The 22483-nt window shown below is 39.0% G+C and overlaps 1 protein-coding gene across 2 annotated transcripts; it reads right to left on the bottom strand.

The window, feature by feature from the left end:
• Positions 1-252: 252 nt before the first annotated feature.
• On the bottom strand, positions 253-19222 carry tbx15 (T-box transcription factor 15). Of its 2 annotated transcripts, none has more exons than XM_017469149.3 (8): positions 18719-19222; positions 13842-14028; positions 11193-11294; positions 8370-8541; positions 6002-6169; positions 5742-5806; positions 4250-4347; positions 253-2648 (listed from the first exon to the last, which is right to left on the bottom strand). In XM_017469149.3, exons 1-8 carry the CDS (start codon positions 18894-18896, stop codon positions 1816-1818), a joined length of 1803 nt encoding a protein of 600 aa, XP_017324638.1. In that variant the 5' UTR covers positions 18897-19222; the 3' UTR covers positions 253-1815. The 2 variants fall into 2 exon arrangements, with proteins under 2 accessions (XP_017324638.1, XP_017324637.1); XM_017469148.3 differs by having other exon boundaries at positions 255-2648; positions 18695-19220.
• Positions 19223-22483: the final 3261 nt, after the last annotated feature.

The following is a 22483-nucleotide window of genomic DNA, read 5'->3' as shown; positions in this document are numbered from 1 at the left end:
CGGATGATTCAGATCTGATATTTCAGGGGTGAAACTGAGCACTGATGGGAGATGATTTGAGAGGGACCGAGAAAAGGGAGGAATAGGAAGAGTAATTGAGAGCGAGGATAAAATAAATAATAAAAAGAGACTGACTTCTGAAGACATCCATGTAATAGATGCTGATTGTGCTTCTAAATCACCGTACTTGGATAATGAGAAGTATAACCAAGACGAGAAGAGTGACCATAAATATGTATTATTATTGTATTAAAAGCAGACATAATAAATTGTGAAATGTAAAAATGATCCATGTCCAACCAAACCAAGCCAGTAAGTCACTCTCTGTCTTTCTGTCAGAGCTGGTGGTATATTACCATGCATCATAAACAGCCAGGGTTAATGTAACATCAACATGAGCTTCTTCTTTTTTTTTATCACACAAACAGCAGCATTAAACTTTTATTATTTATTTCTTTATTTATAATATTCATTTTCAGATCCTCGTGAAAGTATTCTTGTCTCATGCACATGGCAACCACAGAGACATACGCTTAGAAGGAGACACAGATTTACATTCATTGTCCAGTCCAGAAGACCAAGCTCTCAGTCATACTGTATGAGAAGGGTACTGGCCTGTCTCCTCACTTTCATGCTTGGAAAAAAAAAACCCCTTTGATCTTTCAACAGTTGTTGTAAAAGTGGCTTGTACAGCATTTGAAAATGTCAAAACATGGGCTTTGGTTTGTGTCTTTCGAGTCCTGACAAATACGTCCTTTATTTCACAAAATGTTGACAAAAAAATTTGGTAACAAGCTTATGACTGACTATTTACATTTCCTGCCAATTTGGGAAGCAAACGATTGTCCCTTCTTTTACCACGTCGATACACTTCTTTCACAACCAGTTGAAAGAATAAATCTTACAAAATTCTTAAACAGGCTGCCAAATAGTGTACGTTGTAGGAACTGAATTGCATTGCTGAGGTTTTGTGCTTGGCACCTATATTTACTGCACATTTGTTTTGTCACATAGCACTTAAATACTTTACACTTCTACAGCACTCCAAAACATACATTTAATACTCTGGTATTCTATGTTTTCCACACATCAACATTACAGCTTAGTGTCTAAAAAGGTGATACACTCCAAATTTGGTTAAGCAAGTTCTAATAAAATCGGCAAGGACAAATTTACCGAAAGTAACAGTTCTCCAAATCCAGTTCCTGCCCATCGGTGTCCTTCAGGTGAACGTTTTCCACTTTTCAAGCGAACAATATTCACTAGCATAATGTTTCGATTTCTCTCAAATGACTTTGTTATGAAGCAGATTGATGTGCTTTTATTATTTAACAAAAACAACACCTAGGTCAGCTTTGAGTGTCCGTTGTTTAGATAAAGGATGTGTGTGATAAGAAATGATTCAGTGAGTCCATTATTGCACCAAATCTCACTAGACTCCTTCAAGAGCACCCTCATAAGACAAAGTATTTCATTTGCGTCAACACTGCATTGGATTGAGGTTGGAAAGTAAAGAAGGCAGGTCCATACGATCTTATATGTATTTGCCTATTTTTGGCATGTATCATAAAGAAAAATGACATAAATAACACTTTTACGTTGTCCGTGTACTACTCATGAGTGATTTAAAGTCTGCACATGAGATGATTAGCCCCTTTTTAAAAGGATTCAAGATGTCCATCAGCAACATGTGACGTACACTGAATATTTTGAAAATGCTAAAATTCTATTATAGCAGAAAAACAGACTGAGAAACAGTTTGATATGACTTCTTGCTCTGATGACACACAACGTTTCACCCTGTTTTTCTTTTTTTTAAACCATGTGCATAGACATTTGAGAGGAGGAGCTATACTGGCGGCCATCACAGGCTGTGGACACCTGCTGGCTACTGCTGGGATTTCCTATCATGGGCATGCTGTCCATGCTGCCACCGGACAGGTACTGACGCTCAGCAAAGGCCCCAGCAGAAGATGAGCACAGCAGGCTGGCCTGAGATTTCTCTGAGTTGGTGGCCAATCGTGGAGAAGCTGGGAAGTTGTATCCATAGAGGTTGTATGGATTGTGCATGGAAAAGGCATTGTATGAGCCCTGCTGCATGTGGTGATGACTCCCGGTAAACATGTGCGCCGAGGAAGGGGAAGTCCCTGGAGACGCGGACGAGCCAGAGGCCGTACCTGCCCCTGCCTGCATCACATACTGGAGCTGGGAGGTGGGGAAAGATGACAACTGACTTCCATAAGCATCCATTTTGCCACCAGTGCTACCGCCGCCATTACTACTGGTGGGCAATGAGGTGTGAGTGCTGCCCTGCATTCCTGCTGCAATTAAAGAGGAAGTCCTCTGGGGCAGGAAAGAGTCTGAAGGCTGGGCGGAGGCCATGCCGCCACCTGCTGACTGGAGACGGCCGTAGGATCCGTCGGCCAGTCCTCCGTAGCTCTGCAAGGTTGGCATATTGCTTCGGGCACAGGCAGGATACTCAGACAGCCCCAGGTTACACAGCTGGCTTTCCCTGCAGCCCACATTGAAGGTGTTGGGAGCAAGATGGAAGGTGGGAGGAGAGCAGGAAGGAGAGAGAAGGTGAGTCGCGCTAGAAGGAGATGGTGTACCAGTGCTCGAGGTAGTAGGAGATGTGCCAGTGCTCCCTCCTGAAAAGCACAGTTAACAAACAGTAAGAGATTTGAACAAGCAGACCATGCTGTTCGCTGTAATAAGACCAGCTAACTGGACACGTGTAAAGTAAAACTGATAAAGCATCTACCACCCTGTTGCTACTCAGCTTTCAAAATGACTCGGATGCTTGGAAAGCTACATCGACACGTCCGTATACAGATACAAAAATAACACCAAGTACAAAGACATACTGTGTATGCATTATATAAAGAGCACTTGAATATATACACAAGAACAGTGAAATAGTAAGACAGGGCCAGTTCTAAAAACAGAACCGCTAGCCAACAATCATACCGAGAGTGATCTCTCGTTTCAGTCCGGGAACAACGTGCAGTCACAGAGGCTCCTAAGGACAAGCAATGCATCCTAAACCTCCTCGAGGAACAAGAGAGCCCTGTTCAAGTTTGGCAACAAGTGCCACTTGGAGGCATATAATGGATAGTATCTCTCCAGAGCAATAATCAGCAAAATCCCTACGCTCATAAATAGTGACAAATTCTCTTTAAAGTTCAACTAGTATCTAAAAGCTGAAATGATCCTAGATATAATGTGAGGTGAATGTCGTCATGTGAAATGTGGCATATGTATATACAGTCACAAGAGAGCTTGCCTTCCTTTCCATCATGTAAAAAGCATCATTCATAACATTGGAGGGAAAAGACACTTGGCAGATGCAAACGCATATATATCAAAGTCTTGGAACTGAATGATAGCTTTGGGATATCTATAATCACATATTTCTTTATTAATGAGAATCTGGCCAGTGGTCATTTCATTGTTTCGAAAAATTTCGACTGAGCACATGGTAAGGAAGGAAAATATCGTGCAGTCAGTCCAAAACAATTCAGGACTCTGAGTCTTGGCTGAAGTTTGGGCCAGCTCCATATGCCTTCGATAATACAGCTGAGCTCCACTCTGCGTGGTACTGCTCTGCTGGCTGAGCAAGAGGAGATCTTAGGGTGATGTCATGTTTTTCCCCCTATTGTCGGGCAGGGGTGAGAGGGCCTTCAGTGGTGCTAAGGGAATAAGCTGATTACTCAGAGAGAGCTGGCTGCACTGCTGGAGAGATGAAATTCTGGGGAAGGAAGAACGTCTGCAGAGTACCAAAAGTTCATCAGCAGTGTGGGACTTTAATTAATATTTAATCTATTAGGGTTCATGATGCTAAACAGATGTCTGTTCATGATAAGTATTGGCTTTAAGTCACTGTTACGCTTTGAGATTTTGCTGTAACGTTTGATTTTCCAGGCCATTGAAATTAGCCATGGCTATAATAAAAAAAAAGAAAAAAGAAAAGTTATGACTATCCAGGACAGAGGTAATTGTATTTTATGACCTTTTTTTTTTTTTTTTTTTGCACAGGATTATTTTAATGAAATTTTTTTTTTGGTACATGAACAGGTCTACGGTGTCTGCTCTCTAGTCCATCGCCAAGCTCAAGACCTCAGTCTTTTTGTTGTGTAGTGTCTACTTACAGTCTCATTATCGTGGTGATTTACTGTAAAGTAGGGCATTTTTAAATTCTTTTCTTTTCTGACGCGCCGTTAATATCATTAATGAAGTTCCAGCCACACACCTTGCTGTTTCTGCATGTTAGTGAAATCCTCAAATGTAAGCGTCCTCACAGGTGGTCTCCAAAAGGCATATGTTTCCATGATCGCCTCCAGACCTGTCCTGTAGAAGAGAAAGCAAAAGGGTCAAGACCAGAAGTGAGGACACGGGGACGACGATAATAGGGTAGAAATGGACGAATTGCTAAAAAAATATATATATATATATATTTATTTTTAATGTTGAGACAGAGGAAAGGAGATATGAGAATCGAGGTGTAGGAAAGCAATATAAAAAGGACATAGGGTGTCAGACCATTTGCATGGAAATGAGAGGAGAGATGCAAGGAGAAGTTTAGAAAGGGAGTTGGAAGGAAAAAAAATTTATTTAAAAAAGGAGCAGCTTTTTACTGTGTACATAAATCTGGGTGATGTTTCATCTCAGCCCCATACACGAATCTCCTTCCTGTGTGATTTACTCCCCTGTACTGGGAGAGGCAGCTCAGCCTCAGGCTCGGCTCAGCCTGCACAACACAGCTTCCTTTAGGGGCTGTAAGTCTCCACTCACTCTTGCTCGTTAGGCACACACGCTAATAATACAGACTTTGGCCAGAACTGCACTCCATCACAGAGTAATCCCTCAAAACCAGCGGTTCAGGATGTATATAAATAAAAGAACTAAATGCACAGCTAAGCATGCCAACTTGGTATAGCAATGATGGTACTGACTGTAAATTTTCGCAGATATACAGATTTAATAACAGATGTTAGACAAATGCGTGGGGTTTGAGCATATATTATATTATAAGCTGTTCTGCGGTATTCATGATCTTCCGTGGATAAATGGGACTGTGGCTATTTAGTGGTGAATATACAGCTTTATTACTCAAACAGAGTGATATTTTTTTAAAGCCATAATCTGAGTTAAGTAAGGATAGATGTGCGAGTAATTCTATTTTCTGTCTATAAATATCGTTCTCTCGAATAATGTTTTCATCTGTATTTTTGCTGCGATGAACATGCTAGTTCATAAATCAAGCCTTCTATTGTTTGAAAAATGAAAAAAGATGTCTCAAATATCTGTGCTGATAATGCTCTCCAGATGGCGGCAGGCTTTCATGTGCCGAGGGTCTGCTCCAGCCTTTCTCGTGTTGTACGTTAATTCAGATTCACATCTTATAGTGATGGAGAACACTGAAAGTGCAAAGTGAAAAGTATTGCGTCGGAGATGGAACAACGGAAAAGAACGAAGACCGAGCGAATGTGGACAGAGCGCATACAGAGATGGATATTATGATAGGGAAAGGAAGAATTGCTTTGCCCTGGATATCTTTATTAAGGATCAACAAGGATTTCTTGGCGGGCAAAGCAGCAGGTGATTTATCGAGGCAGCACATAGCAGATTAAAATGCACCTCCAGAGGATTATTTTCATATTCAAGGCAACATTTGAGAAATATGTTTGTTTGTTCAAGCGGTAATGGAAGGATTGGTTACAACAGTGCTCATGGAAATTGACCTGTTTCTCCCCGAATCCCGGAAACCTTTAGCAAACGGGTTGCGGTCAATCTTTAGTCGGGTGATCTGCAAGAAGAGAACGAGGAAATCAAAATAAGTCAAAGTAATATTAAGTACAAAATAATATTTCATTGACATAGACTTTCCCAGAAGACTTTGTAAACTCTTGCTCTGGAAAGCTTTCGTTTTTGCTAGTCTGTGCAATGTTGGCCACACTGGAAACTCTGACATCCTCAAAGGTGCTTACACTGTGATACAGACCTGTTGGTTTTGATACGCTGTGACTGTGGTGAAAACAGTTTCAGGGAAGCTGAACGTCTTCACTCCTTCCCCAGTGGGCACGGGCTTAGTAGGAGAGAGCTCACTGCTGAAGTCCTTCCGGATCACATGGACACGTGGTTGATACTTGTGCATGGAGTGTAGGATGATCTGAAGGATGAAGATGCACGTTTATTTGTGGTGTTTGTCTATTGTATTAAATGTTTCATGTCTGTGTCATATAAGGCAAAAATGCAGAGATGCAAGTGAGCTTACGGTGAACATCCTCTACCACCGTGCCACATCCGCGCTACATATAAAGCCTCTCTTAAAGCGACGGTAAGTGGCAATGTGCACTGATTATGTGCACTGAGTTTCTTTAATGTTACTTTGTGACGACGGCCATCGTTAAAAGCACTATACAAATAACATTTAATTGAATTGAATCGATTATGATTTCCAGGGATGGTCATGTTAAGGTATAACCAGTATCATAACCAATAAAATAGCCAAAAAATCTTATTATTATTATTATTATTATTATTATTATTAATAATAATAATAATAATATGAATCTTTTCAATGATATGATGATTAATGTGAGCATGAGGGAGAAAATGGAAGGTAATAAAAGGGTCAAATTGTCCATCATAGCAAGACATCTCACACAGGACGTTCCACTGTTAGCTTCCACTCTGGCTCCAGGCGAACAAAAAATAAAAGTCTCTTTTTATAAGGCTGTGGTAAAAGAAAAAAGACCCTTCTCCATTTTCCAGAAAAACACCAGCCCACTGTAGTTCTTAACAACCATATGTTATTACATTTGTCAGAATGGTCGAGTGATATCAGCGCCGATTCAAACAAAAACATCTCCACATACACAGACGATGCCAGCGAAGCACTACTTGCCATAAACTTGGCATAGAATGACAATTTTCAGCACAAAGACTCTAAAACATCTCAAGTCTGGATTAAGGGACGTCTGATTCGGATAAGGAATGAAAAGAGGAAAAACATTTTTTTTTGCTATCGAGTGTCAAAGCTGTTCAAATTTAGCGCTAGTTAAACAATTCAGAAACAAAAAGCTAAAAATCTTATAGAATAATACTTAGCACATTAGGCATGCTGGTGTATCACTCAAATGATTCTACATCGCTTTGATTGTGTTACTCATAACAATGACGACATGGCAGAACATGTTGAATGTCAGTAAGAGTCGTTTAAAGGTCTTTTAATAAATCCACCTTCTCTGTGCACTCACACTGAGCTGCAAGGAACAACAAAGAATTATATTAAGAAAAGTGTCAAACACAGGTCGATTACCAAGACGATCCATAGGTCACACTTTACATCGGGAATAATCCCATCAGATTTAAAAAAAAAAGTGAATATCTTCCTGCACGATATAGCAATAAGCATGCATGTATCGCATTTTTAGCTAGTCACTCTTCAGTTGTGAAATATATGAGGCATTAATCGAGTGGGGTTTGACCTGGGAATAAGCTGAGAAACATTTGATTAAAGAGAGAGGCTACAGATGCCGGGAGAGGCCATAAGGCATGTAATCCATCAGCTTGCATCTTATAATTATGGATTTTGTTATGTGGTGGTATGTGAAAGAACCTTAACGGATGCATAGCCTTAAACGTGTGACGTCACGTAGTAAATGGTCTGCACTTTTATATATATATATATATATATATATATATATATATATATATATATATATATATATATATATATATATATCACTTTTTAACCTTAGAGGTTCTACAAAGCGCTTTACACTGTATTTCATTCACCCATACACACACACACACACCAATGGTAGCAGAGATGCCATGCAAGGCGCTAGCCTGCCATCGGGAGCAACTTGGGGTTCAGTGTCTTTCCCAAGGACGATTCGGCATATAGAGGCATGTGGGCCGGGAATCAAACCCACTCTACCACCTGATCCACAGCCGCCTCATAGTGAGATATGAGATACTGTATATTATCCAGGAAAGCTTTACCAGGAGTTATCTTATAGCTTAATAAAGTATGGTTAATAATAGTCATAGTAATAGCGCAGTGGTGGCTCAACAGTTAAGGCTCTGGGATCAGAGGGTCTGATCAGAAGGTCAGGGGTCATCCCTGACAAGCTGCCACTGTTGGGCCCTTAAGCAAGGCCCTTAACCCTCTCTGCTCCAGGCGCACTGTATCGTACGCTTGCTAACAAGCTAGGATATGCAAAAAGAAAAGAATTTCACCATGCTGTAATGAATATGTGACAAATAAAGGCGTTTTCTAATAGTGAATAAAACCCAACTAATCCCAGTACCTGGCAAACATCCCACATGATGGCGATCTTACTGTAATAAATTAAACTCACATGTCCTTGGTCATCCAGCTCGTTGTTGGTGAGTTTCAGTTTGTCAAAGCTGACCACCTGTCTCATCCACGTGTCCCCGGAGGCCAGTGAATCCGGATGGATATACACACGCGGGGGAACAGGAGAGTCTGCATTTCCAGCTACCATCCATTTTGAGCTGTGATAAACATACCTGCAAATACAGCGAAGTGATATGAGACACCGTAATCCAAGCAACACTGTTATCAGCTTAATTGTTTTACGTATTCATAATCGAGGTCTGAATTTATGACCTAATAACATAATAATACCAGAGATCTGGCTGCTTAAAAATAAAGCAATATCTCCATCGATGTACTGGATCAAACCTGTCAAAATAACAGGTCTGATGTGGAACCTTTGGGTCTAATCCCACCCCTCTCAATTTAGCTGTTCTCGGTTTGTTCTTGACACTGCTGACAATTTAGACTCTACACACTGCTGTCTAATGCGCAGCTGGTTGTCTTTAGTTCTGGTCTTTAGTTCTGAAAGTATTTAGCTGCAGCGCCTTTGCCAAAGTTGTCAGTCGACCCTAAAACATGGATATAACTCTCATTTTGCTCAATTGTTATTGCCTGGCATCATTAAACATCATCTGTGGCCTCTTTGCATCCTTTTCATTGCAGTCTTCAGCAAACACCCACCCACCCACACACATATATGGACATGGACACACACATACTTCACACATATTGATTACAACCACATGAGAAATGATATGCATGGATACATGGACATGAACACATAAAGGGAATGTAACACGAAAGAATACTGACACAAACACAGAGAAGAACAACACACATGCACACACACATACACGCGCACACGCGCGCACACACACACACACACACACACACACACACACACGCACACACATAAAATACCAGGCGTTTCTGTAATTTCCTGTTTGGAGTCCTGTTTAGGGTTATGCTCTGTGTAGCAGGGAAAGTGTTAAAGAAGGGAGAAACCTTAGCCCCAAACAGAACTGGAAATTTGATTAGCCTTCTTTCATCTCACATAAATCTGCCATCTGGCACCAACACAATCAATAAAGATCAGACTTTATATGACACCCTTTGGAGTGTTTTGAGGACATATTCATATTTAAATAGAAAGTCCATATGGAGTCATATATAAACAACAATAAAAGGAAATAAAATAGCCAGCTCTCTTGAATTATCATAAAGTTCAAAAATGTACACACACACACACACACACACACACACACACACACACACACACACACACACACACACACACACACACACACATCAGAGGCAAGTTACAAAACAGAGAAAGTAAGAAAAAAAAACATCCAGAGCTTTTCTCATTGTACATTGACGGACAGCACGAATGTACACGTACAGCTATACACAGATGTAATGGGTTATTTTCTTCTTCTTTTTTCCTCCCAGCTGTCTGACACATTAAAGAGAAAAAGTAAATCAAGTAATATATAAAGGAAGACTTAACAAATCTAGTATAACCTCAACCTTCTTTAGAAAAGGCATTGTGCCTAAGTAAAGTGTGTAAAGCCCAATAAAGGCTGTGTTTCCAGACTCCAGAGCTCGAGACGGATAAAGCATTCCAGTGACAGATTTGCGCTCTATTTGCAAAGCCTTGCGGTAAATTCCCCAGCCAGAAAGAAAATCCCATTTAATTTTACAAGATCTTTTGACTTCTAAAATCCTCCATGATATTTGAAGACCCTAAATGACTCTCTTTAAAAGGCTGTACAATGGTCTTTAAATGACTGCGGTTCTATTTTGAGTACACATACAACATTCATTTGAACGTAATGAAAATTGGAATAAAGACAACTATCAAAGAACCCAATCAAACGACATGTTCCCTATGTCAGGAAGACATTAGTTTTAAGATAAGATACTAGTTTTAGTATTATGATATCACACATATTTAGTCCCCAAATATTACGTGTGTGACACCCATTTTAATAATGCAACACATTCAGTATTTTGTATCGTCTGTGATAGTACTTTAAAATAAGCTGAAACTACCGAAAATAATATAATATCAATGGAGCATCAGTAAAGGTATCTCACCTTTTCCAATTTATAAATGGGAAATTTAAATGGGAGGGGAGCAACACAAATGAAATGTAGACATTTTTACACCAGTGTGAGAGCCTTGAATTACAGGGGTAAGGTTTTGATATTTTGGGCTAAAAATATTCAGTTTAACGTTATAAATGCCTAATTCATGCCTTCTCTCTTTTTGGTTTTAGATTTTCCAGATGTTAATCCAGTGTACCACATGAAATTGTTTCAACAATACACCCATTGGTCAAAAAGTAATATGTAGGACGCCGAACTGTAAGGATTACATCGTGTTTATTTTCTCCATGACTTCCAAAAAAATCAGTCCATTAAAAAAAATGCTACATATATAATACTGTGTGTGTGTGTGTGTATATATTTATATATATATATATATATATATATATATATATATATATATATATATATATATATATATATATATATGTGTGTGTGTGTATGTGTGTGTGTGTATGTGTATGTATATGTATGGTCAGCTGATACAGCCACTTAATAACAGCAGTCACGTGCCTCTGCTTCTTCATATCTTTGCATACTTAATAATAATCATAATAATCATAATAATAATCATATGGATGGACATTATTATTATTATTATTATTATTATTATTATTATTATTATGAGTACTATACTTATACCTTAAATTGGCTGGTAAAGTCAACCATAATGTTTAACAATATCAGGTTCGGGTTAAAATAAAAAAGGTACATACTCTGCTAAACACACCTGTATCTCTTGTTGTCCACAGGTACTATATCCATGGCTATATAATACTGCTGATGTGGATCCAGTCCCACAATTTTAACTCTCATGGCAGGAAACATTCTCCTGTAACACACCAAAATAAGTATCAAAGAAATACTCTGAGAATTCTATAGAGTGTTATGCAAGATAAAATTTTACATGTAATAATCAAATTATATTGCAAAAAAATGTTTTTTTTTACAACCATAAAGCCAGTCCAGCTACAGACGTAACGACGTTCATATCATAAAGATAATAGTCAGTTGGGTTGTAACACACATATTACAAAATATGATTCAGCTGGACAAGTGAAAGTAATAAACAGAGTCGCTCTGACAATGGTTTTTATCTGGCAGCCATCGGCACAATTAACTGTCATTGTCAGAAATCTGTGTTAAATTGCTGCAAAAACGGAAAGTAAGCTGAGAGAACCGAAAGCGAACCAACTCCTTACTTTACACTTCAAAGCTGAGCCTTTTCTTTTCATTTAAACGCCATAAATCTCTGTGTTATAATGAGAAAAATATAATGCGGCTTTTCCACCCTGTAGAGAACGGACAGACTTATTGATGGGAACTAGCAGAGAGAGAGAGAGAGAGAGAGAGAGAGAGAGAGAGAGAGAGAGAGAGAGAGAGAGAGAAAGCGCGACAGAGAGAGAGAGAGACAGAGAGAGAGAGAGAGAGCGACAGAGAGAGAGAGAGAGAGAGACAGACAGACAGAGAGAGAGAGCGACAGAGAGAGAGAGAGTGAGAGAGAGAGAGAGAGAGAGAGACAGAGAGAGAGAGAGACAGAGAGAGAGAGAGAGACAGACAGACAGAGAGAGAGAGCGACAGAGAGAGAGAGAAAGCGCGTCAGAAAGAGACAGACAGAGAGAGAGAGAGAAAGCGCGACAGAGAGAGAGAGAGAGAGAGAGAGAGAGAGAGAGCTCCTTCTGCGAGTTAAAGTGCGTTTTAGACTGAAACAGGATGCATGAATGCATTTCAGCATATATTAGGCTACAAATTAGAAATAAACTGGGCATGAAGAACACTACACCGAAAATGTTCTCTCTCTCTCTCTCTCTCTCTCTCTCTCTCTCTCTCTCTCAGAAATACAGCATCCAAACTCTACTTTTCCTTGTCGCTGGAGTGATATCATGAAGCAGACATGTTTTGTACCTTTAGTGGGCATATATATATATATATATATATATATATATATATATATATATATATATATATATATATATATATATATATTTTTTTTTTTTTTATCCTGGCAACCTTTACAAAAGTTTTAAGATCACATTATTAGACGTTAAGCACAACTATTGTAAAAGCAATTTACATGCACTTTCTTTACAAAATAATAGTACAGGTTGGTCGCTTTATTTCTGAGTGTGTGTGTGTGTGTGTGTGTGTGTGTGTGTGTGTGTGTGTGTGTGTTTAAACTCTTTAGTCTGTTGGCATCTTTTTCCTGGGTCAGATCATTGTTATGGCTTTCTCCATTTGTTTTCCGTCAATAGATATACTAACTAGACAATTCAATTCAATTACTTTGATAGATTATAGTCTAATTCTGTAAAACCAGGGGAAATCTGGACTGATGAATCGAGGCATAATTAAAACATTATTTGTGTGTGTGTGTGGGGGGGGGGGGGGGGGGGGGTGGAGGAGTAAACACATGAAATAGGGTATAGAAATATTTTTCAGTTGATTATTTGACCCTGTTTAGATTAGCAGCAATGTGTGCGTTATTGTTTTTACCCTGTGGGGGAGAAACTCACAGGACGCTGTAAGATCCCAGGACGTGGCCTACCTTTTCCCACTGAAATCAATATCGGATGGTTAAATAGTCGTTTAGAACCCTCAGAGTTCTCAGTTCCACTTATGTGAATGATTTCAATAAGTTATATACAATTACAAAAACCCCGCAAAGATGTTTAGTTCTTGTTCAACGCACTGGATTTGTGTAATTACTCAGACATGTTTTCATTTAGTTGATCGGATCAGGACATACGACTCTCTAGCAGTCTAATGCACGTGATGAATCTAATGCCGTCGATCGAAAGCAGACCAGAGACTCGAGCTTCAGCACTAGTCACCGGAACAAACCAGGAGAGGTTATATGCTCAGTTTGAGTTGGAACTACGGCTCGAAGGAGCAAGAAAACGAAAAACATATTTGCGGGATATTAATTAAAAGCAGTTCTAGTTTGAGTGTTTCTCTGTGGATCGGCTTATGGAGTACAGGCTCATGATGAGAGGACGGCTCTCGCGTGTCCGGAGCCCTCGGCCCCCATGTGTAACACATTAGCACCCCCGAAAAATATCACGGCATCGAGTTCGTCCCCATGCGCGCGCGTGTGCGCGTGTGCGTGCGTGCGTGCGTGCGTGTAGGTGACTGATCTTCGCGCCTTTATATGCCACCCTGCTGTGGTGAAGAAATATGTCTTTAATAATACAAAGTATAATTGATGACCTTCACACAGAAGTGTTTTTTTTTTTTTTTTTTTTGGTAAGGAGGAGGCGTTTTAAGTCGTTTTGCCTTGCATAAACTATCTTGCACGATAAAAGGCCTAATCACATTATTTCTTGACGTATAGCATTAATGCTATATAACTATGCTGGACGGTTTGGACCTGTTGCTGTACCTCCCCGCCTTGGTGATGATCATTTCCGTGCCGATGTCGTGGAAGCGCTTCCACAGATCCGCGCACTGCAGCTCCACCTGGATCTCATCCATGGAGGCGGCGGGGTTCAGATCCGCGGGGCTACCGAGTGAGCAGGACGATCTCTCCGCCAGAACCTCGCCGTCCGAGCCTGGACTGGCCTCGCAATCTGCCAACAGTACCACAACAACATTATCCAAGCTAGACGTCACCTGCACTAAGCATAAAAAGTTCGGGTTCAGAATGCAATCCAGTGCAGCCTAATGCTGTGTGGAAGAATGAAAATGTCTATGTGCGCACTAACCGGGCAACATTTTTATTTCTGTTGCGTGTTCAGACTCCAAGACAAATAAAAGAAAGCAGACAAATGACACGAATGTTTTTAGGATGATAAAATGTTAACCAAAAAAAATCTCACATCTCTCGACGTGTTTATGATTTAAATTCTCCGATGAGAATAAAAAAGGTAAGAGGATGCGCAAAAAAAAAACAAAAAAAAAAAGGGAGCGGAATTAGAGAAATGGTGTTGAGTAATGCACTAACTGGCAGCCAAGATGTCTGAGAAATCGCACAAATAAATAGAGAATGTAAGTATATGCGCTAACACAACAGGCCTACTATTGTTTTTTTTTTTTAAATGCAATAAAAAATATTCCAATTTTCACAGGTGTTAAGATCTGAAACTATATCTATGTACCGTTATATTTAATTCCCTACACACAAAAGTACGACATTAACTACTTATTTATTATTATTATTATTATTATTATTATTATTATTATTATTATTATTATTATTATTATTATTCCAGGCCTTTCCCCTTCATTTATAGATTTTTTAATAAATGCAGAATTTCAATTTATGCATGCACACACACACACACACACACACACACACACAATGCACAGCACAGGATATACCAACACTATTATTATATTATATTCACCAACACTGAAAATAATGAGTTTAAGAGCAGAATTTCACTAATAGCTATAGGATTGTTTTATGGTGTGTTTTATTACTAAAGCCACCATGCACAGAGTCTATTCACGCGAATGAGATTGCTTTGGAAGCACTCGCAATGTAAATAAGGCAACACGGACGCAGAGCTGCAGAGAGACTGGACACTGGCCAGCAACATTGGCTTTATAACTCACTGCACACACGAGACAAGCTCCTAAAGTCCCATGGCCGTGGCCTTGACTTAAAGAGAGAGAAAAAAATTAAACATTTATTGCCTTCCTGAAACTTTTTTTCCTTATCAGCGTCTTCATGTCTCTCCCTTTCACACAAGAAGTTGCGCTGTAGGACTGTTCGTGCATGTCCATGAGTCCCAGAGGTCTCACCTCCAGCCAAACCAATCATATGGTACCGTTTCACTGCTGCTGTCATCAGCTCCTCGTTTCCTCAACACGAGCTCGCCTGTCTGAATATCATCGGTCAAACTCCATACCAGAAACAGTATAACAGTATCACAGATCACTGGATACCAGCAAGACCGAGTGAAAACCTTGTGAACGTGTTCGAATTAAGAGTTTATTGATATCTGATAAACTGTGCTTGTAGGTACATCAGATGTTTAATAGACACGTCATAAATAACAGCGTTTTGAAGAGTCACGTGGGCAATAACTGATTACGTATCATGTTAAGTTACTATAACAAATGAGGATGGTTACATCTCACTTTAAACGTTGTGTTTTCAACAACGCATAATTTCTCGGTATGAAATCGATCTGAAGCCATGAACTGAACTTGTATTGCAGTGAAGAAGGACTTGAACTCGGGGATGAGGCGACTCACTAAGCATGAAATGTTAGAGTAACCCAATGCAGCAGGAACAGAAGCACCTGTTTCCCGCTGGATTTAATTCAATCCCACGTGAAAGGCAGGCAATAAAGTTAAAGATTAAAACTCCTTTTTAAGCACACACATCTGTCGTCTTTCGTTATAAGCTTCTCTCAATAAGACTCAAAGGGGTAATAGAGATCAGATTATTTATAGATAAATCCGAGCACACAATATTCTGTGAATAACCTCACACACCATGTCACGGAAGGAGCGCAGACGTTTTTCATAGAAGCACATGATGTTGCGGGTCAAACTTATTGAGAGTTTTCTTGTACAGGTGAGAGAAATGAAAAACATATATAGGTCTAATTTTCCTTTAAAAAAAAAATTATTAAAAAAAAAAAAAACTAACAAAAAAAAAAAAAACCCTTTAATGGTGAGACTAATTTTAAGTTCTACTCATATTAGAGAGTTCTCGTGTAGGTCATTTGTAACATAAATAAAAGGGCTTAAAATAAAATATCTGTAAATATTTTTTTTGTTATTAAATAGTGTATTTTGGTCCCTCCATCTCTCTTTCTCTTTCTCTCTCTCTCTCTCTCTCTCTCTCTCTCAATATAGGCTATGTACATATATAAGCACACATAACTTATATATATATATATATATATATATATATATATATATATATATAAAAACAAAAAAGATGGATTTAGTAAGTATGTAAACAAATGCATGGAAACCAAGCGCGGAATTTCCCATTTCATAGAAGAACACGCAGTTTGAATGTGTTTAATGTGACTAACAGGAAAACGAAAATCCAGTGCAATGCCGTCGAATTAAAATAATTGTGTAATTAATATATATTTTGTAATGATCAAATACAAGTTTGCTTTAATTTAAAGAAGAAAAAAAAAAAGACAAAGCATTTAACATTAAAAATGGATGTCAACTACAAGAGAATCCGAATAATCCTAATAATAAAATAAAGCATAATATAGGCCTATACACTTAGTAATCAATAATAAATAAATAAATAACCATGATAAATGCTTACAAAGGACTTAATTTACTTTAAACAACGGTACAAAAACAATGCCGCCTATATGAAGTGTATGGACTGTGAGAGGAATTACACACACCACTGGACACACGAGATTTACAGCAGGGTCTCTTTTGCTGTTTAACCTTAGCAGCTTATTACTCATTAAAGGTTTTTAAACTTCTGATGTGATAGCTGGTCTGGGTTTCCGTGCGCTCCGGCTGTGGAAGTGTTTGTCCAGAGCGACCCGCGCGCGCGCATGCTACAACCACACCGACCCCCGGCATTACCTGGTTAATATTCAGCCATCAGAAATGTCATATCACGTCCTTACGATCTAAATGTGACCATAGACCAAGTAGGTGCTTTATTCTAATAAAGTGCAAAAAGGCTTTCTTCAAGTTTCCTGGTGCTTTATGTTCAGATAAACAACGCAGTTGTACATCTCCATGAAAACACCAAATACTGCAGAAATTTTAAATAGAATACATGTCGAGTATTATATCACGTCATCTAGATATAATACATTTTTAAAAAAAATCCATGCATTCGGTCAAGATAAAATGTGAACTGAAGCGCACGTGTTTGGACCAGTCTTTAATAAGTCTGATTATTTTTGTTCGCCATCATTACATCAGATGTAATACATCTACTGAGGACACTGGAGAATCATTGTGGCGGTTAACCTACGACATGTAGATTATTTTAAGTAGTCCTAAAACCTGGGGGAAGGTAGACTATAGTCGTCTGAATATATATTTTTTTAATCCTTTAATGATAAGAAGGGAATTTATCCTTTATTCTCAGTTATCCAGAAGCCTTGAAAGTGCCTATTCGGCATTTTTAATTGAAGCTTGACATTACTATGCACAAAATAACCTACTGAAGCAATGCTCTCTGAAAAATCCTGAATCCCAAACTGTGATCTAAATCCAAGTCAGGTAGGACATTTTGTAATGAAACATCTTGGAGGTGCCGTGTTGGTCCACCTCAATGGCGAGGCTAATCAAGTGATGACTGGCGCTGCAGCTGATCTCCGTATCAGGCCTTCAGACCGACAGACAGACAGACAGACAGACAGACAGACCCCCCCCCCCCCCCCCCCACACACACACACACACACACACACAAACCCTCACACACGGATAGACAAGACTCTAACGTTTCTAGATCGGACGTAAACATACCTACATTGGACAACTACTGACCACAGAGGCTCACTCCCGCGGTCACTGCAAGTCAGGCCAAATTTCAAACAAGACGGAAAAGGAAAGAGAGCCATTTAGTAATAAAGGCCCATTAGCGTTAACTGAGGCCTGAAACAAATTCCCCAAAAGCATCGCACCCGGATTTCCATCTTAAGGAAACAGTGTCAGCTAAAGTTACGCTGTTTTTGACAAGGCATGTGCATTCATTTTTTTTTTTTTTTTTTTAAAAGGAAGAATAATTTGTTTAGTAGACATTCAGCTTAAGTTGTTGATGTTAAAGATATATACTCACACGCGATATATATATATATATATATATATATATATATATATATATATATATATATATAAATAAAAATCAAAGTTTAGGTACAATAACTATTACTATATAATAATTTGATCTCTCTCTTAAACAATGTGTTTTTAAAATTAAGGAATGCACCATCAGACATTTTAAATATTGCAGCCATACTCTAAATGTCCAGCAGAGATCTTCATATTCCATTGTATTATTATTATTATTATTATTATTATTACTCATGATGTTGGCTTGCTTCTTCTCATTTCCTTAATTCCTATTACTTTCACATATACAGATGTAGGTCACTTAAAGAGTAAGAAAAATGTTCAGGCTAACCATGTGGATTTTGACTGTTAATACAAGTTATTAGAAATCATGCTGTAATGGCCTTGTGTTCGCCATTCCTACACTGTGTTTCTCATGCAGACAAAGTGTCCATGAACACCGACGTTACGCAAGAAAACTGTGCACTGTGCACGTGATTGCGCACTAACCCGGGTCGATATCCAGGCACTGACCGGTGTCTTCTCCGTCCCCCAGCTGTCCGTTGCTTGCGAGGTTTTCCATAGAGAGCTCGAGAGCCTTCTCCTCCCAGCCTCGGAGCTTACGCTTTTTGTTCGAGCCGATGAGAGCCTCCACCGAGAAGGCGTGCGCTCTGGAGCTCAGCGCGGCGGCCGATCGCCTCCTCTCGCTCATCTCTCCCACGGCAAATCCAGCCGAGAGTGAATCTTAACAGCACCTTCCGCAGGCACCAAGCGCAGGGCCGGCGCACACACGCACAGTGGTTGTACAAGTTCAAAAAGTTCTCCAGTGACAAAAAATAATCCAAACGAGCATCTAATTCACACGTTGAAGGATCCTGGACACGTGCGCGGCCATTCCTAAAGTGCGTGTCGCCTCGCTCCGAGCTGTATTTTGCGCATAGATCTTCTAGTTTTGTGTGGCTCCCCTTTCTATTCCTCTGACTCAGTGTGTTTCTTTCTTCTCTCTGATTGATACTCGCTTCTGGAGAACTTTTTTTTTTTTTTTTTTTTTTCCGAAGAGTCGAGGGCAACCCTCTCACTCCCTGTCAAACTCAGCTCAGCCAATCACACACGTGGAAGCAGTACGAGCCAAAACGCGCTGTCCAATGAGAAAGGAGGGCAAAAACATGTCGTATCGGAGAAGTAGATTTCAGCTGGGAAGTCGTTCAAAACAAAAAAGTTGAACCTGTTCTATGAGAGAAAAATAAGAAACCGCTTTTAAAACGCTGTTGTCGGTTGTGTAAAGAATTCCATGAAATAATTCTGACTGTCTGATCGAATGTGTCTGATATGCGAGTCGTTTAATAACATCACACGTTAATGTTGCGCTGGTGTTTCTTCTGTAGCTATACATTTCCCATCTTATATTTATTAGGGGGAAACAATCAGCCTATAAACCGATTCATTAGTAGAAATGTACAGGACATTCGGTGTTACATCCCGACTAAGAATTTATGCGGCTATTCATTTAGGATGGGTTTATCCGAGACTGTTCTGAGTGATTTTACTCGGTTAATGTCAGTCGACTTATTAATCCAGTGCGACTTTCACAGATAATGTCCTTCTCATTCTTACTTTCACAGATAATTTCCTTTTAATTCTTACTTTCACAGATAATTTCCTTCTCATTCTTACTTTCACAGATAATTTCCTTTTAATTCTTACTTTCACGGATAATTTCCTTCTAATTAAGCTTTTCGTATATTTACGCAGTAAATCTGATTATAGAAAGAAAACAGGTGGCACAGTAAGTAAATAAGTGCTATTTACTTTTTTTTTTTTTTTTAAAGAAAGAAAAAAAGAAAAGTCAAATAAATATAAATGCGGAGCTCCAGTATACTATATGTGGGAGCAAAACTATAACTCTTAAAATGTGTTTAAAAAAAAAAGAAAAAAAGAAAAGAAAAAAAAGGGGGGGGGTGTAAATAAAACACTAGGCCTAAACAAAAACATTCAGCGTGAAGTGTTACGTTAATTATAAAATGCGCGTTTAGATGTCCAAATAACCTCCTGTAACACTGTTATAACCAAGTAGCATTTTTATTCGTAAAAATTTTTTATTATAAAACCTCAGCTAATTATATATATATATATATATATATATATATATATATATATATATATATATATATATATATATATATATATATAAAGGAAGGTTAAGTTCCTAAAAATAGGTCATTTTTTTCCCACTGATTAAATCGAGCAGCCATGTTATTCATTTAAATAGTGAAGTAGGCATTTCCTAATAACAAGCAAGGGAACAGGCTGAAACAGTGATTTGATTTCTTAGCAAAACGTCTCTAGCGCATAGAATAAAATCTCTGCTGCGGTCAAATGCGCGCAGTTTAATCATCACTCCTGTTGGAAAATATCTAACGTCCTTCGATTATAAAATTCCACATTTAAATTTACAGCAACGCACGCCTTGTTCCACCAGAGGTGAAGATAAAGCGCATGAGATGATGATGATGATGATAATAATAATAATAATAATAATAATAATAATAATAATAATAATAATAATAATAATAATAACAATAACAACATGTTATATGTATTTAATATAGGCTACTCTGCACACAAACTGTTGCTTTGATCTATATTATAAAAAGTAACCTTCGTTACACTGTTTAAATATAATTTTCGTTCCGGTGGGAAATCAGACTTAAGGAGAGCTTCAAGAGAAACTTTAGCGCATTTTGGCCGCTAACGGGTTCGTTTGTCCAAAATGAATTCTTGGTATTTACCAACCAGCACTGAGGCTGTACAGTGCCGAACGGGCAGCATCAGAAAGACAGCCACAACCCACCTCCCCAAAACTATATCGAGGAAAAAACCTAACTATTAGAAATATTAAGTACCCATGCAGTCTCCTGAAAGTGAGATGTTTTTGTGTGCTGCAATGCTGAGTGCAGCTTTTACACTGCCCCCTGTCGTGCCAGCCAGTTAGAGAACCCAATGCCCTGTGCATATGCGAGTGTGTGTGAGTGTGTGTGTGTGTTAGTGTTTTACAGAGGGGACTCGGCTCGCCCTGCAGAAACACACAGCTACAGCACAGTGCTTACGGGTTCATTTTTAAACAGCGCTCGCCACTTCCTTACCTTCACAAATCTCACAGAGATTCCCATAAATACCGACTAAAGCGAAGGGTTAACACGCAGTAAAAAATAAATAAAAAAAACTCGAACTGAATCCACGAGCTCATAGGGAACAGTCAAACAGGCGCACAAATATAATCACGTAATAAACCAGCAAAAGGTGCGACAAATGCGCACACCATGACTGAATCAGACCTGAACACTGGGACATTCTGGACGTCTCCAGAAACAACACGATATGCTCTTGCTGGCGTTGTAACACGTGTAATATATCTAAAAAATAAAACAAAATAAAAAGTAGATTGACTTCCTAACCTTAAAGCATATTAAATGGGTGCGTTTTATTGCATGGGCAGGCTGTAGTCGGATCCTTTTTAAGGGAGACGCGCTATTTTCAGCGACAGCAGGACACTTCTGTAAAGCCTTTCATTACCTGCAAGTATCGTAGACTGCAATAAAAGGATGTGGTGGTGAATAGCAGTCTGCTCCGAGCCTGAAAACCCTATTTGATTCACTACAGTGGACATTGGAGCAGAGCAGAGGGTAATTAATCGCCAAGTAAGGTTTCCGCACCACACCTGCACCACTGCGCCGAAACGCACACTTTTATTTATGGCTGCTGTTTCATTGAGCATTTTTAAGATATTAGGGAGAATATATGACGCACGTAAGAATAACATTTACTTAAAGGTCTTTGAAATGTAGGCTGCTTTCACGTGCTTTCTGCACAGTGCTGATTTAAGACGCAAACTTCGTGTGGCTTCTCTCACCACAAGAGGGAAAATGAACCACATGATGAGGGTGTTATTCCTGATTTACAGGAATGGACAGGAAATACAGGTGATATTGATCTACGGTCTAGAATCTACTGTTAAAACAGAAACGTTATGCAGATCACCTGCTACTGAGAGAGTTACAGGCACTTGGAATTAAAAGCGTTTTTTTGTTAAACATTTTCCGATATAAAATAGTTTTTTTTTCTTCCCACAATTAGAATATGGGGCTGATATTTAAAGACTCCTTTAATGCGTAAGGAATAAATATCTTGAATCATCTGCCACAAGCTGATATAGCTTCTATTTTGGCTTTGCAAGTTTGAAGCCTCTTCAAAGACCGAGTAAGTGTCCATATCTATATGGGAAAAAATGACAACCCAGTG

This window comes from Ictalurus punctatus, chromosome 6, assembly GCF_001660625.3.
Source record: "Ictalurus punctatus breed USDA103 chromosome 6, Coco_2.0, whole genome shotgun sequence".
Classification (NCBI taxonomy): Eukaryota; Metazoa; Chordata; class Actinopteri; order Siluriformes; family Ictaluridae; genus Ictalurus; species Ictalurus punctatus.
This window is presented reverse-complemented; position numbering and strand designations above follow the sequence as displayed.